General features: G+C 28.4%; 1 protein-coding gene across 1 annotated transcript; it reads right to left on the bottom strand.

Annotated features, from left to right (window-relative positions):
- Positions 1-3,003: 3,003 nt before the first annotated feature.
- Positions 3,004-9,204, bottom strand: LOC129287921 (protein NRT1/ PTR FAMILY 5.6-like). Its single transcript, XM_054924206.1, has 4 exons — positions 8,939-9,204; positions 5,627-5,844; positions 4,991-5,535; positions 3,004-4,098 (listed from the first exon to the last, which is right to left on the bottom strand). Exons 1-4 carry the CDS (start codon positions 9,084-9,086, stop codon positions 3,213-3,215), a joined length of 1,797 nt encoding a protein of 598 aa, XP_054780181.1. The 5' UTR covers positions 9,087-9,204; the 3' UTR covers positions 3,004-3,212.
- Positions 9,205-16,961: the final 7,757 nt, after the last annotated feature.

Genomic DNA, 16,961 nt, shown 5'->3' with positions numbered 1-16,961 from the left:
GAAAAAGCTTTTCCATGCCTAATACAAACAAATAAGGAGACAAAGGATCCCCTTGCCAAACACCCCCTAGAAGGATTGAACCATTCTCACTTGCCACCATTCCAAAATACAGACATACTCACAATGCATATATAAAACTTCATCAATTCAACTATATGATGTGGAATCCAAATCTCATGCAAAACCTCAATTTGAAAATTCTAATTCATATGGTCATATGCCTTCTCGAGGTTTACTTTAATAACCATAAGTCCTTTCTTCTTGTTCATTCTATTCATCATGTGAGTTAATTCCATAGCAATAACAATATTATCTTGAATGCAATGACTATGAATGAAACTCGCTCGATAGGAAAAAACCAGCTTGTTGAAGACACCTTTTAGTCTATGCACAAATATCTTCATCACTCCTTTGTATAACACATTACACAGTACACTAAGTCTAAATTGAGGCACCAATTCAAGCTAATCAACTTTAGGCACCATTTCTAATCATGTCTTATTAATCTCCACTAACCTTTCAGGAGCATCCCATAAATCTCTAATGTACTTAATGACATTAGGCCCCACCACTTCCCAATTCTATTGATAAAAGATAGCAGGGTAACCATCTTCTCTAGGTGCTTTTAATTCTCTATAGAAGAAAAAGCCATTCTAATTTTCTCATCCAATAATAGCCTTCCTACTCTTTCAAGACCTTATCATCCCCAACAATTATTTGTTATGCACCAACCTCTATTTACCACCTCCTCCTTAAATAAATTTTAGAAATAATCATGAATCAAATGGATGATTTCTACCTCATCATTTACCCAAGTCCCATCACCATTTTTTAGCATACATACCCTATTCCTCCTCCTTCTGATTAAAATTTTGGTATGATAATACCTAGTGTTTCTATCACCTTGCTTAATCCAAGTCCCTCTAGATTTCTAAAACCACAAAATCTCTTCTTGACAAAGAGCCTCATTAAGTTTTATTTGCAACATTTCCTCCTTTATCAACAAATCCACATCATCTTGCCAATCAAACATACTTTGAATTTCATAAAGTTACTGTTTCAACTCATAAATTCTCTTATCCATAACCCTAAACACCTCACGATTCCACCTTAACAAGTTTTTCCTTAAACTATTAAGAGCTCCAGGAGTCTCCATGCTAGAGCCCCAATTATTGGCTAAGAACTCTTTGGACCGGTCATGAGATAACCAAGCAGCTTCAAATCAAAAAGTTCTCTTACCCTTCCAAGACCTCATCGGATTAATGTCAATACATAAAGAATGGTGATTTGAATTAAGCTTGGTAACAACCTTAGTTACAACATCAAGAAATGAATTCTGCCACTGCACATTACACATACCTTTATCCAATCTCTTATAGATTCTGTCATACCCTTTCGATTTAGGCCCTTTCCAAGCAAAAAAAGGCCCCTTTACTTCAATATCAATTAGATTACAGTCATTCATCCAGTTACAAAAGAGATTATAGCTTCTAATATTAATTATAGCATCACCACATTGTTCATTAGGAGCAGCAATAACATTAAAATCACCTGCAAGCAACCAAGGCTCCCTCAAGTTTTCTTCCAATTCCTTCAATTCCTACCAAAGACTACGTCTCCTATCTTCATATGGATTAGCATATACAGTTGTAAAAAACCATCTTTTAGCATTTGATGAGACAAATGAGACAAAGTAGTAGTGTATAAATTTCTCATGCTTCTTTAAGATACATAATCCTAATCCCTCCACATTCTAAAGAATCCATATACCCCTAGCAAACCCTTATGCTCAAACCAAATCACTAAATCTAACCCAAAACTATGAATAGTATGCTTAGTGGTTATCCACTAACTCTTGGCTCAAACAGCACCATAATATCAGGCTTCAGCTCTTTATAAAGATTTTTTAAAGATGCTACAAATCCTTTGCTAGTTGCACCTTTGCAGATCATTGTTTTTTACTTTGCTTATGTTTATAAGTCACTTCCTATTAAGAAGTTTTCAAGAAAAACCAAAATCAAGAAAAATCTTAAAACTCATTAACTCCATCTAAAAATTTAAAAAGTTTTCAACCTTGCTCCCTATTAAATATATATATACTTCAACGATATATTTTCTCTCTCCAACATTTATTAATAGAAGGTAAAAATTAATTTGTGATGAAAATTTAATAATGTGACTTATAAATAGGACAATAAAACCTTCTCTGTATACTCTATAAACGGGATGGGAGGGAGTAAGATTTAACTATAGTTCAAAATTTCTATTTTACTTATGGCTAAAGTATACTTTTAGTCTTTTAACTTTACACAATATTTCATTTTGATCTCTTAGTTTTAAAAAAGTGTTTTTTTAATCTTTTAACTTTAATACCATTAGTTTTATCACCAAAAAAAAAATTACATTAAACTTTAAATATTGACAAAACATTCTCAAATGACTTATTAAGTTTAATTTTTTTTAAATAACAATGATTGACACAAAAAAATCATTTAAAACTAACGATATTAGGATTAAAGGACTAAAAATACACTTTATAAAATTAAAAGATTAAAATAAAATCTAATATAAAATTAAAGGATAAAAAATATACTTTAGCTTTTACTTTTTAAAATTTGTCAACCAAGAAGTTTTGGTGCATTATTAAATAGGCTAAAAGCATTCAATAGTCTAAAAGAATGAAAAATGTATGTGTATTTATGAAATTATTTTTTCAAGACATTTGTAATCAAATTATTAAAAATCAACAACGTTGACCGTTAAATTTCACTTTTAGGCTATCAAATTCTTCTAATAATAACTTCTTCGATATTTTTATCCTTTCGTCCTATTAATCAACACTTGCACGCCAAAAAATATTGTAGCATCTTCACGTACAAGGACCAATAATGCTAAAGTAATGATGGAGCCAACTTAATTTGAAGGATTATCAAATAGAAAACTAGATTTATAATAATAAAACAATTCGCTTGATAAATTAATTAAAATACACTTCCTAATTGATTACAATAAGCTTTAATTATCCTATGCATGATAAACGAAAATATAAAGCCAGCCTAGCTCTTTCCCATGTTAATTAAGAAATTCTAGGACATATAGCTAGAATATGAGAAATTTGCATCAGAGGACGAATTCTCACATTGTATTATATTACACACCACTTTTTTCTATATATATAGATATGTTACACGGTCTAATAAACTAAGTTGAAATTAAACCATTGTGCCTTGGGATCCATCGTCACTTTTACCTTCATAGACATCGGTCACGGCAGCCTTTTGAACATTCTTGTACGAATACCTACGAGCAAAGTATACATACACAAACAAATTCACTGTCGTTATTGCCGCCAGAAGCCAATAAAACTTGTCCAATCTACTACTGTTCAAATCCTTCCCGAACCAACTTTTTCCTCTCTTGTCGGTCACATTGTCCACAACAGTTATCACCCAACTGCTCAGAAAATTCGCCGCCCCGATCACACTGAGGTACAATGCAATCCCCAGACTCCTCATGGAATCAGGCACTTGATCGTAGAAGTACTCTTGTAACCCCACAAGTGTGAACCCATCTCCGAAACCCATGACCAGAAACTGAGGAGCCAACCAGAAGAAGCTCATGGAAAGCGAACCTTCCAACGGATTCCTGCGAACAACTTCGAGTCTTCTGCGTTCCACAAATGCTGCTATTATCATCGTGCTCACAGAAAACACCATTCCGAAGCCGATTCTCTGAAGGATGGTGATTCCTCTTTCGTTTCCCGTGAGTTTCCTGAAGAAGGGTACGAGGATTCTGTCGTAGATGGCGACGGCGATTATCATTCCAATGGCGGAGAGCGTGTAGATTGAGGCTGAGGGGATCTGGAAGTTGGTGTTGTTGATTACGATGTTTCGGTTTAAGGTGGTTCCTTGCTTGATGAAGAATGTGGAGGTTTGAGCGACGCACATTCCGAATGGTAATGTGAATATCCAGATGGGGATCATGTTGATGATCAGCTTCATTTCTTCCACTTGCGTCACTGTTGCTAGTCTCCATGGACTGTGCTTTTCTAATGAGCTTCCATTGTTGTTTTCCAGAATCGCTGCCTTGTCCAGAAATCTGAAACACCATTTACAAATTCATGAGTCTAAATGTAACGTGGACATTTTGGATTGAATCTTCTTTTTTTTGTTTTGTCCTTGGGTGAAAAGTCAAAATCATTGTGAGCTCTGGTATTATTAGGAGTGAACAAATTGAGGCAGGCCCATTGGACTTGACATGGGCCAACCCAATGGTAGTCCCAATTAGCTGAACTACCTATTGGCCTATCAACTAAGACAGCTCAGCTCATCTTTAGCTAATTTTCTTGATACGGTTCATAACAATTTTAAGAGCCTTGTGAATTCAGAGTGTTTGGGATCTCAACCCCCCCACTAATTTAATTTTCTGTCAGGCTCTGCCCTCTTATGTACCAAAAAAAAAAAGAAAAGAAAAAAGAAAAAAAAGACAGCTCAGCTCATGACAAAGTAAAATTTTTGGTTTAAAGTATAATTTATAATGTACTGCAATGGATCAAGGTTCATGGGTTAATAATCAAACCTTAGTCAAACTGCTTGATTCCAGCTTACCATTTTAATGGTTTAACCGGCTAAATTGATCCAGTTTTTTAATACCATAATAATTTGAATTAAAAGCATTGGTTACTTGAGTCTTTTGGTCTAATAGGGAAGTTGGGCTATCAATTGAGGCCACTCTCAGCCCATGAAAAAGTATAATTTTGAGGTTATAATTTATAATGTATTAAAAATCAGATTGGCTATGGAATTGATTATTGAATCAACGTAAGGCACTAGTTCAATCATTAAATGTTAAAATCATTGTCGAATTATGATCAAATTGATGAGGAACAAGACATTTAATTGAATTAGAAAGGGACTAGTTTAAAATGTAGGATTGACTTTGTTTTCAATAACATAATAATAGAATGGTTTGAATTGAAAGCATCACTCACTTGAGTTTCTCTGTCTGGCAGAGAAGTCTAGCATCGTTGGCCTGAGAGTTGGAGACCTCATAGAAGTGAGAAGGATCGGAAGGATAGGGAAGCTTTCTTTTGGAGATGGCAGCAACAAGGACCTGCAGCATTGGGGTGAAAGGGCTTCCAGTGGGTGCCCTATACCTATAAAAAGGCCTTCCCATTAAGAAAATGGCTAGCGACAAAGCCATGACCCCTGAAAGGACAAGATCAGCAGCTCCCCAGTTCACATGGTCTTGCACGTAAACAATCAATGTCACACCAAGACTGAGTCCACTGCATAGGCCACAGTTCCACCAGTTGAAGAAGGACATCTTCTGCCGCCTCTCCCCGGCATGTTCGTCGTCGAATTGGTCGGCTCCGAAGCTCTCCAGGGAAGGCTTGTGCCCTCCCGTCCCCACTGATATCAAGTATATGGCAAGGAAGAACACCACCTCATGAACCCTTCTAGGTTTAGTGCACACGGCAGCATCACAAGGCTTTAAACCAGGCAGGAACCACGACATAGAAAGAAGAACCAGACCCTGTTTTTTCAGAGAGAGAAACTTTGAGGAGGGCACGTAGATTATATGCATTTACATATATAAGTGAGGCTGATATGAATAAGAAGTGTACCAAGAGATAAACGATGCAAGAAGCGAAGACGGTGAAGTAACGGCCCAAGTAAGCGTCGGCCAAGAAGCCGCCGAAGAGGGGCATCAAGGTGGTGACACCTGTCCAATAGTTGACATTCTTGGCTGCTGTCTTGAGGTCCTCGTGCATGACCTTGGTCAGATATATCACCAGGCTCGTCGCTATTCCAAAGTAACTCAGCCTCTCGCTGAACTCAATCGCTGCAACATAACACTGGGAGTATTAATTCAAGCGAGTGGCGTGGTGTTGTTGATTTACGAATAATTGATGTGATTTATTTTAAATTTTGTATTAAGATACTCTTGAATATTGAATCAAGCGCTAGTACTGAGCTGAGTGCGGAACCAGAACAGAACAAACAATTCGAACCATTCCCTTGAGAAATTCTTGTCTCTACAGTCTACACCAGAGAGTTACGTATACGTATCAGTATTAGTGCAAGAGGATCATGAATAGTCGAAAACCTCAGCGAACTGCTCCAATTAGTATGATTCTTTGACAAATGAAGCATCATTGCATTAATAGTTCGTAGTTCTCGAAGTCGACTAGACCCTGCCAGGTATAGAGCGGATTCTAGTGCCAGCGTCATATAAATGTTTTGAGGCCTCTCCACGTGTCGCCTCCACAAGTCAGCGAGTCCTTTTTTTTTTTTTTTTCCAAGCGGTCATAATTATTTCTTATTTTATATATATAAATATATATATTTTTGTGTAAAGCACCCAAAATAAGAGTTAAGGAGATTCTAATGAGATCCAAACTAATATAGATCGAGATGGAACTATCTTGTAGAGGAATCTATCCCATTAATGTTACTGCATTTTCAAAGCTTGAATTGAACTCGTGCTGTCTGATTATCAGTTGAACTAAACATTCAATAATAATTATTTCGTTATTATTATGAGGCAGTGGAAATAAAAATATAAAATATTATATAAATATATATATATATATATATAGTATTACCTTGCCTTTTAAAAAAAAATTGATTAATTCAATAATAAGCCGGAGATAAGATCAATTTGTAAAGCGCTGGGGTCAACTTTGCATTAAGTGACATGCGTAAAACCAAGTGGACAAAATTAAAAGTTCATCACTTTAATAAATACTTCAAATGCCAAAGTTCTAAGCACTTATAACATGACAAGATGAAATCTTAAAAGGGAACATCAACAGTAATACTCTCGGTTTGGCACTCGAGGTACGTGCGGCTGATGTGTTTTTGTCATGGTTAAAACTCTTTACTATCAACGACGATTTTAATTGAGTGGTAAGGAATTCAATATTTATTAATTTTATTTTTTAAATAGAAGAAATCAAGTCAAAAAGTCTAATGTCAAAGACAGTTTCAATTCCACTCAATAAGTTGCCAGTCCTAAATATATAATATCGTTTTAACTAATTCGTAGAACTAAAAAATTAGTAAATTGATTGGTTGTAATTAATATATAAAGAATTTACCATACTTTTCCAAAATTACCCACATCTTCCCTAATTCTTATTATAAGACACTTAGAATAGAAAAAATTCTAACTAACTTTGCCCCCATTGAAAATAAGGAGAGATATACAATATATGATGGGCATAAAATTAAATTTACAATATAAAAAATAATAAATAATAATCAATAATTTTTAATTGTCTTATGTTAAAGATTAAAAGAATTTTTTTGGAAGGTGTATGCCTTATAATATAGCCTATAGGGACGAAAGGGAATACACCATTTAGTGGTTAAGATTTAACGTGTACTGAAAAAAATTCCCAATAAACAGGGATATTATATGAAAGAAAATATTGATAAAGAGACAAAAGGAAATGAAACTTTATATTAAGACATTGGATCTTGTAAAAAAAACTATAAGATATTTATAAAGTTTCTAACTTTGAAGTTTATGATATATTGATACAAGACATTAAAAGTTAAAAAGCCCTGAAAATATTTTTCAAAAATTATAATGAGTTTATTCTAATGTCATCTTATCAAGAACAATAAAATAGCTTGATATATACTTTATTACACTTTTACTTACGAACAATGATATACTGAAATACTTTATATATAGTAATCTATCTATATATCCCAATCTTTTCTCTCTATATTTAATAATTAAGTGTAGATTTAAAGTTATTAAATGAAGCATATTTTTAAAAATTTATATTTTTATTATTAAAAAATATTAATTAATATATGAGATTTTATTTAAAAATATTTTATAATTTAAAATAAATAAAATAATAAAAAAAGGAAATATCAAATGGATGTTTTCATCACGTGGCCACAGAGGACAAACTCCAAAATAAAGTTTATGCCAACAATATTCATTCGTATTCAACAAGCAACACTTGCAAATCCTTATTTTAAGAAGGGCATTCATTTTGAATAGCTAATGGGTTTAGTTCGGAAACTGCCATAAATGGCTATTGTCCAAAAAATAACCAACTTGACCAACTTGAATTAATATATTATATTTTATGTAATCATATTTATAAGTCACTTTTAATATGTTTACCGAAATTATCAAGTGAAATCTTAAACTTTATTAACTTTATTTAAAATTTAATAAATTTTTACCTTTAATCCTAATAAATGCTATTAAATCTCATTAGTGATATTTTTATTTAAAGTATTTAAAAGGAGTAAAAATGTAAAGATAAACATTGAAAACTGATAAGTGTTTTATAAATAAGATCAAATTTTTTCTTCTTTATTTGCCTTATAAATAAGACTAGAGGAGTATAATACTATCTTCATAATAAATTATAACACATTTTAGATAGATCAAGCTTTCTAAAATATAAATATATAATATATTTTGATAAGAATAAAGCTTCAATGATGCTTTTTAATATTATCCTCCTATTCTATTATCTCACTTTAATATTTTTTTATAAATAAAATATTAAATAAAGAGTATTTTAAAATTTTATATTCTTCTCTTAAAATTATAAAATTATTTAATAAATTCTATTGGTATATACGTAATTTTATGTGCAAGTGCCTTGTGAATTAAAGTGGGGGGAGTATATATTAATTGAAGGCGTCAAAACCAAGACAACTTAGAGAAAATCAGAACAGTCCTGGTGGAAGTGGGTTTTAACTTTTAAGAGAAGAGAAGAAGCTTGGGGAAATTAAAGGAATCGAAGAAAGCATATCACTGGATGGACTACATCGTAACTTTGACTATATATACCTTTCAAGCTTCAACTAATATTTTAATCGCTTTTGAAGGAAGGGAAAGGGAAGAGAAGAAGCATGAAGAAAGCAGATGGATGATGAAGAAATGAAAAGGAACAAACCGATAATGAAGAAGGAAGCTTTCCAAGAGCCAGTGGAAGGTCGTGAAGGAATTCTTCCTTTGTAATCAACGGAGGAATCATAAACCCATTTCATGTCGTCCACTTCACCACCACCACTCTCTACTTCTGCTGCTCTTCTCTTCGCCATGCCTCTCAACCAGCTTTTATGATGACCTTAATCGATACTGTCACAACAACACCAGAAGAAGAAGAAAGAAGAAGAAGAAGAAGAACAAGTGCGTGTGTGTGAGAGAGAGAGAGAGAGAGGTGTGACTAGTAGTGCAGAGACTAACTTTACCTTGGGGTTCCTTATATAGAGAAATTTCATGACCGCCGACCGAATCATTCAATTTCAATCTCATGCATTTATTTTAGTCACCCCGTTTAATATGATTCACTCGCAATTTCCAAATTATTCATCAGTTTTCTTTCTTATACACCACTTTCCCTCCTACATGTATTTTATATTTCATGTAATTTTGAGAAAAAATTATATATATCAATAAAGTTTATTATATGTATTTTATAATTTTATTTTTTAAACAAAAATATAAACTTTTAAAAACATGCTTCATTTATTAAAAAATATTAAAAATTAATAGAATATAATGAAAGGATAAACTGAATAATATCATCAATAAAACTTTATTTTTTGTCAAAATCTTTTATATTTTTGGAATCTAAATCTTTCCCTTATAAATTACGAGGGAGTCCTATTTATAAATTCACATCAACACTTATGAACAGGATTCTTATTTTACTTTACCGTACATATATCTTTCCAAAGCGATAATGCTTATATTATTTTATAAACTACTTCTATGTAAAATAACAAAAAGTATATTATTCATAAGTAACGAGAATATAACTTATTTTAATTATGCATAAAGCGTGGGCGATAAAAATTCTACCTTTTGACCCGGACATTATTGTTGCTGTAGCTGCACGTTGAAATTCCGTAAAGTTGCTTTCCTCTCTCGCTGTTCTTGCAATAATGGCGATTTGGGGGAGACAAAATTCTCTGCACCAAAACAAAAGTTATACCGCCATGGTTTTATTAGAGAAATTGTACTTAGACATTTTTATAAATAAAATCATATATTTTAATAAATATTTATTATTAATTTTTAAATTATTCCCCATAATTTATATTAATAATAAATTATTAATGCATATTATGTTAATTAATACTCCATCCATTTAAGAATATAAGGTATTTTTTACTGAATCTCACCTTCTAATAAAGTAGTTACCTACTTTTCAACTAACCCTATATTTTTATATTTACCTCTATTAAACACCCTACAATAATATAAAGTCATTATTAATAGGGATACTTTAAAAAAAAGACAATGACTATACTTCAAAAGACTAAAAATGCCTTACATTTTTAAATATTCAATTTCTCAAAAAATGTCTTACATTTTTTAACTAAGAGAATATAAAATATTTTAGTCTATTTTTTTTATTTTTAAATATAATTATTATAATTAAATAATTTTTTTAATTTTTTTTATTTTTAAATATAATTATTATAATTAAATAATTTTTTTAAACTATGTGATGTAAAATTTTTTATATATAAAAATAAAGAGAATATTAATTAATTTATCATATTCTTTTTCACTAAACCAAGTTGTTGAGGGTCCATGTCCCAATCCCTACCGAGGGAGTATATTGTAGCAATTCAATATAGAGAGATCCATTCATTGTTTTTAGTGTCTCGAGAAAAATATTATCTTTTGTTAGCGAAGCTACTCTTTATAGTAACCAAAAAAAAATAACCCCGGGAACGACCTCTTGTATCGGTGTCATTAAATATTGCGTTATATATGGAAAAAGTCTCACGTCTCACTTGACTAATCTAATCTAATTCTAAATATTTAAAAAAAATCTTGCAAAATTATAATTATAAAACTATTTTGAAATCTCGTACTGTCTTTTATTGAAGTTTTCAATTATTAATTAATAATTCTTCATTATTAAAAAACTTATAAGGTACTTCAGTGTAAATTTATAACTTTATAAAATTTTTATATATTTAAATTGCTTGTATAAGACCTACTGATTAGTGATGAATCAACAAGTATGCACATATGTTTTAAAAATATCTAAGACTTTTTACGAACTCTTTTTTTTTATTAGTGCTTTTATCTGTTAATTTTGATTATATTTAATGAATGATGGAACGGATCTGAATAAATGATCACCAATTGATGGGTTTCAACTTTCAACCCATCCGTAATACTAATTTTAGTCCCAAACAATCCGTCAATTAATTTTTCTTCAATTATTGGGTTCGATCTCCACCACCCAAGCAATCCCTTAATATATATTTTTGATAAAAATAACATAAAAAAACACAAAAATAAGAGTACTGCTGTAAAAAAATGATATGTAATGGAGGTCACTTTCAATAAAAGAATATGTCGTTGTTGCAAAGGAATAGAATCCATTCCGTGTTGAGTTTCTCACATCAAGGGACCACATATGTACAATAATATTTAGATGGGTCTAATAGTAATGTGTTTTTGAAAGAAAGTGAGACTGATTAGAGGGTCATTATTGGCCCATCAATATACTTTAAGGCCGAAGAATAGTTCCCCCATGAAAATCCAAAGGACGAATTAGAATATATTTTTCATCAACCTAGCCACACATTGCTGCCAAAATAAAAAGGAATTGCCGCACATTATTCTCCTCTCACATAAAGTAAAATGTACCCTCTATCAAAAAATTAATACATTTTTAATTAAATTTCAGCCCTTAATAAAATAATTACTTGTCTTTAAATTAATACTATCTTTTTATATTTATCTCTATATAATAAAATATTTTACTCTAAAATAAATATAAAGTGAATATTTAATAGGGACGCTTTTGAAAAAAAAATACAATGATTATACCTTAAAATATTAAAAAGGAAAAATAAAAATAAAATGTCTCTGAAATGTATAGATGATAATTTGGTTTCTCAAAATGTAATAATTTCCTTAAAGTCCTTACAGACTTTTCTGTCATTAATGAACTTATATAAATTATCAAATTATTCTTATTAAAAATAAATGATTCACAAATTTTATTTAAATATTCACAACTTTTCTTCTTATATTCACAACAATGCAATAGCAAATTACAACTTTGCATGTTAATTTCTCATTTATTGTTACATTATTGTGAATATAAAAAAAAGTTGTGAATATTAAAACAAAACTTGTTAATCATTTATTTTTAACAAGAGTAATTTAGTAATTTATATAAATTTATTGATGATAGAAAAGTCTCTAAGGACTTTAGAGAAATTATGGCATTTCAAGAAACTAAATTATCATTTATACATTTCAGAGGGATTTTATTATCATTTTTTCTTTTTAATATTTTAATGAAGTTCTTAGAGACATCTGTGTCAATAAATTTTAAAGTAAAAAAAAATCATGTTACCATTACTGAAAATAACAAGCTCCAATTATAATTTTTATTTTATAAATCACAAGAGTTGAATAAAAAATTATAATTTATCAAGTGTAATTTCTACTATTGAAAAAGAAGCCTCATTTACAACTTTTACTTAAGGAATAACAATTTTTATTTTGTAAATTATAAGAATTAAATAAGAAATTATAATTTATTAAGTGTAATTTCTATTATTGTAAAACAAATTCTCAAAATAACAAACCTCATTAACAATTTTTGTTTAAAGAATTACAACTTTTCTTCAAAGAATTGTAAGAATTGCATAAGAAATTACAACTTGTCATTAAGGGTAAAATGGTCGTCTCAATTTAAAATTTATTGACAAAGAGGTTTTTAAGGATTTCAATAAAATTATAATATTTTAAGGGACTAAATTATTATTTATATAATTTGAAGATATTTTATTATTATTATTATTTTTTGAATAAATTTATGCCCTTTTTTCAGCTTTGTGAATTTTTCAAATTAATTATATACTCTTCTACTTCTATTTCAAAGGGAAAAGATTAATTTTTATCTTATTTATTAGACACTTTATTATTTTTATATTTATTTTTAGTTTTTTCCTTTATTAAATTATATAAAAATTATTAAAAATAATTATTTTTGTTCTTATTGAGGTAGAGGTTAAAATTTGTTACTCCATCAGTCTCTATATGTAGAATATTTAATTTAACTTGTTTTGTCTTTGAATATAAGGGATGTCTTAATAATTTTGAGTAATTAGATAATTTTACCCTTATTGTCTTGAAAATGAAAGAGACATTGATTGTGTATTTTACCCATCATCATAATATTAATTGCAATATTATTAGAAAAAACTAAAAAATTATTGTAATTTTATGTGTTATCAACTAAATAACAAACTTTTGTTGGTATACAAGATTTAATTAAAAACACTTTATACATAAAAGACTGAAGGAGTAAATTTTAATACAGAGTTAATAAAATTTAAATTTTTTCTCAATTTTGATAAAATATGAGTGACTTATAAATATAATCAAAGGTAGTACTACTATCTATGGAGACCATATAACATGGGACATTTTCTAGAAGCCTAGTCTAAAATACTCCCTTCGATGCAAAATATAAATATTTTTCCTGAACTACTTTTAATTTAAAATATAAGCAGCCTAGTATATATAAATAATTTTTTTCATTTTTTTATTATATTTATTAATCTAGATATTCGTGTAAATGTATTTCTCATTCATCATAGAATGCATTGGTAATTGAGACTAGAGGTAAAAAGAGAAAATAATATATATTTTTATGAGAATTAAGACTTTATTAATATGAGACTATTTACATTTTAGATTGGAGGGAATATAGGGTATCAGGTAGTTTTTATAATCAATTAGTTACTTTTTCTAGTCCTATATATAAGTCAATTCTAACACATTTTATCAAAATTATGAAAAATCTTAAACTATATTAATTTTATCTAAAAATTCAATAATATTTTAGTTTTATCCTTATTAAATATACATATTTTACAAATAAAATACCCTAACATTTAATAAATTTTACAATATTTAATAAGGGCAAGATAATAAAGATGAATGTACTAATCATAGATGTGTCTTATAAATAGAATCAAAATAAATATTATCTCTCTGTCATACAAAAAGGACTGAAAGAGTATTTTAACTACATCTTCACTTTATTTATTGCTTTTTATTAAAAATGATGTGTTAAAATTTTAATTATATCAATATTAAAAAGCACATATATGTGGTATTTAATAAGGGTATAATTGGACAAACTTATAATTTTGTAAATGATTACTCCTTTAACTTTATTTATACGGCAGAGAGAATATTTATTTTAATTTTATTTATAAAGCACATCAATAATTATTGTATTCATTTTTATCTTTTTGCATCTATTAAATGTCGGAAATATTCTTAAATATTAAAATATTTATTTTTAAAATATGTATATTTAATAAGGTTAAAGTTAAAAATTAATTAAATTTTTAGATAAAATTAATAAAGTCTAAAGTTTTTTTAATTTTAGTAAACATATTGACAATAATTTATAAATAAGATGAAAAAAAGTAAGATTTTATCTAATATTTTTAAAAATTGTGAAGTAGATATTAATGTTCTATGTTGTGACTCCAAGAGAGTATTTTGTTTTTGGATATCGTTCAGCGAAGGAGTATTCAACCTTGAAAAAAAAAAAAAAAAAGCAACATACGAATATTTTGGCCCAAAGAACGGAAAGTATGCATATATTTCAAATGATCATAAACATGCGTTTCTAATTGAAGTGAACTTAAAAGTGAAATTCTGCCGCAAATGTGCATTTTTTTTTTTGAGAAGTATGGATATTTTATTTTGCCGAACTTCAAAGGCAATTTTGAGGTTGAAAAAACTTAAAAGGCAATAAATCATTTTTGGAAGTGTCAACATATATATTTTTTTTTCAAAAAATAGCAAAGTTGAAAACCGCTTCATCTCATACACCCGATGCAGCCATTTTTTTCAAACTAATCATTTTGGACGTGAAATATTCAAGCGTACAAAAGAGTGTATAAGTACGAATCCCATTAATTGGGATTAGATTAAAATAAGAGTATATGCTTGAGAGGGATCTATAAAATTAACATTTAATAATTTTTTTTAATAAGACGTGATATATTGACTATTGAATCAACTTATTATATGTATTCTTCTTTCAAAATTAAAGATATGCATACAGTAAAGTCGTTTGACGCATGAAGTCTTCCTCGAATTTCTTTATTATATGATATATACATAAAACGACAATAGAAATTATCTACATTTATTACCTAGTTGGTTAAAAAATCCGAAATAATTGGTTACCTTTATTTTAGGCACAGTACTTGGTGGAATTCTTTCCTACACTGTCAATGTTCGAGTGTTTTCTGGCACTGATTTTAAAAAACATGGAGTATGTGCTTTTCTTGTGGATAAAATCAAATTGTCTTTTGCTTTTGGATGATTGCAAACCAAAAGAAAATAAAGAGAGATATTTCAGTTTTAACCAGATTTTATGCCCTTTGTGCCAAAAAAAAAAAACTAGATTTTGTGCACGGGAATATTAAACCTCTTTTTAAAGAAAATAAAAAAGGACGAAAAAATTTTAATGAGATCAATTTTTTTTAAAAAAATAGACAAATATGTTATCAAACTTTCTATCCATAATCCTCTGTTTTTCTAAAATTTAAGTCATTAAAATTTAAAATCTCACCTCCCAACCATTTTCTTTGATCCAAACAAATAATAAAAAATTAATAGAAGTTAAATTATGAGTAAATAATAATTTTATAAAAAATAATAGTTTATAAAAAGTGTGAAATAAAATTGTATAAATGGTTACAAATAAATAATTATACTAATAAAAAAGAACTACCCATCATATTTGTGATTGGAAAATAGAAATAAAATTATAAAATTTTATTTTAATCCATGTATAATCATGTATAATCAAATATAGATAACAATTTATTTTAACCCATGAATTGCTATACTCATATAAATTAAAATTTTAAAACATAAATCTTGTTTTAGATTTTTTTAAAATTGTATGAACAAATTATTTCTTTTAAATTGTTAAATCGATGAATAATAAGAATATAGATAATAATAGGAAGATAAAAAATTGATCACTGTCGGTAGAGGTATATTTAATGACTCACTAGGTCTTGAATAGGATTATTTTCAATATGATAATATTTATAAATAATAAAAATATAAATAATAATTTATTTTATTCTTGCACTAATTATTTTAAAATATGATATCATGTGCATATAAAAAATATAAAAACTTTTTATATGTGATCCCCACATAAATTAAAATTTAAAAAACACATTATAATTTAAAAGTTATTACTTGTAAATATAAATAAACACTTAAATATAAATAAAAACATATTCCCCTAATTAAACGCGGGATAAAATTAATAAAAGTTAAATATTAAGTAAGTACTCACCCCATAAATAATTTTACAGCAAATGTTAATGTTTATAATATATAAAATAAGATTCTATTAGTAATTATAAATAAATAATTATAAAATAAAATTATAAATAATTACATTTTTTTCATTTTATAAACAAAACTTGTTTTATATTCTCACATAAATTATTTTAAAAATTGTTACTGAATACCCATGCATATTGAAATTTCAACGAACAATCTGTTATTTCAAGATATATCATTGTCGCATAAATTAAAATTTAAATAACACGATTTACTTTATAATTTATTACTCATGCATATAAAGAACATAAACAACTTATTTTATTTTATAATTTTTATTCGTTCGCATGTTAACAACATACAAAATTATTTTATTAAAAAAATTTCACTCTATGCAAATAAATCTATACAATAATTTGTTATATTTTATTAATTGTTACCCCAAATGTATGTATGTGGGTGTTAAGAAGTTAAACATCATATCATATTCTATTCTAAAACATATTATCCCATGAGCCATGTGCATTAGAAATTGTTTTAATAAGAATGTATCATTTTCTACAATTTGTTACACTGCATAAATAGCACATACTGCG

Source organism: Prosopis cineraria, unplaced genomic scaffold (genome assembly GCF_029017545.1).
Source record: "Prosopis cineraria cultivar Desert tree isolate PC_DT_omini unplaced genomic scaffold, ASM2901754v1 PC12, whole genome shotgun sequence".
Taxonomy (NCBI): Eukaryota; Viridiplantae; Streptophyta; class Magnoliopsida; order Fabales; family Fabaceae; genus Prosopis; species Prosopis cineraria.
The sequence above is the reverse complement of the archived record's forward strand: the minus strand, read 5'-3'. Positions and strand labels throughout refer to the sequence as shown.

Coding starts and splice junctions, on each gene's coding strand:
- LOC129287921 (XM_054924206.1), bottom strand. CDS start 9,086: ATGGCGAAGAGAAGAGCAGCAGAAGTAGAGAGTGGTGGTGGTGAAGTG. Junction 5,845..8,938: donor AGCTTCCTTCTTCATTATCG/GTTTGTTCCTTT, acceptor GTTATGTTGCAG/CGATTGAGTTCAGCGAGAGG. Junction 4,099..4,990: donor TGCCAGACAGAGAAACTCAA/GTGAGTGATGCT, acceptor ATGGTGTTTCAG/ATTTCTGGACAAGGCAGCGA.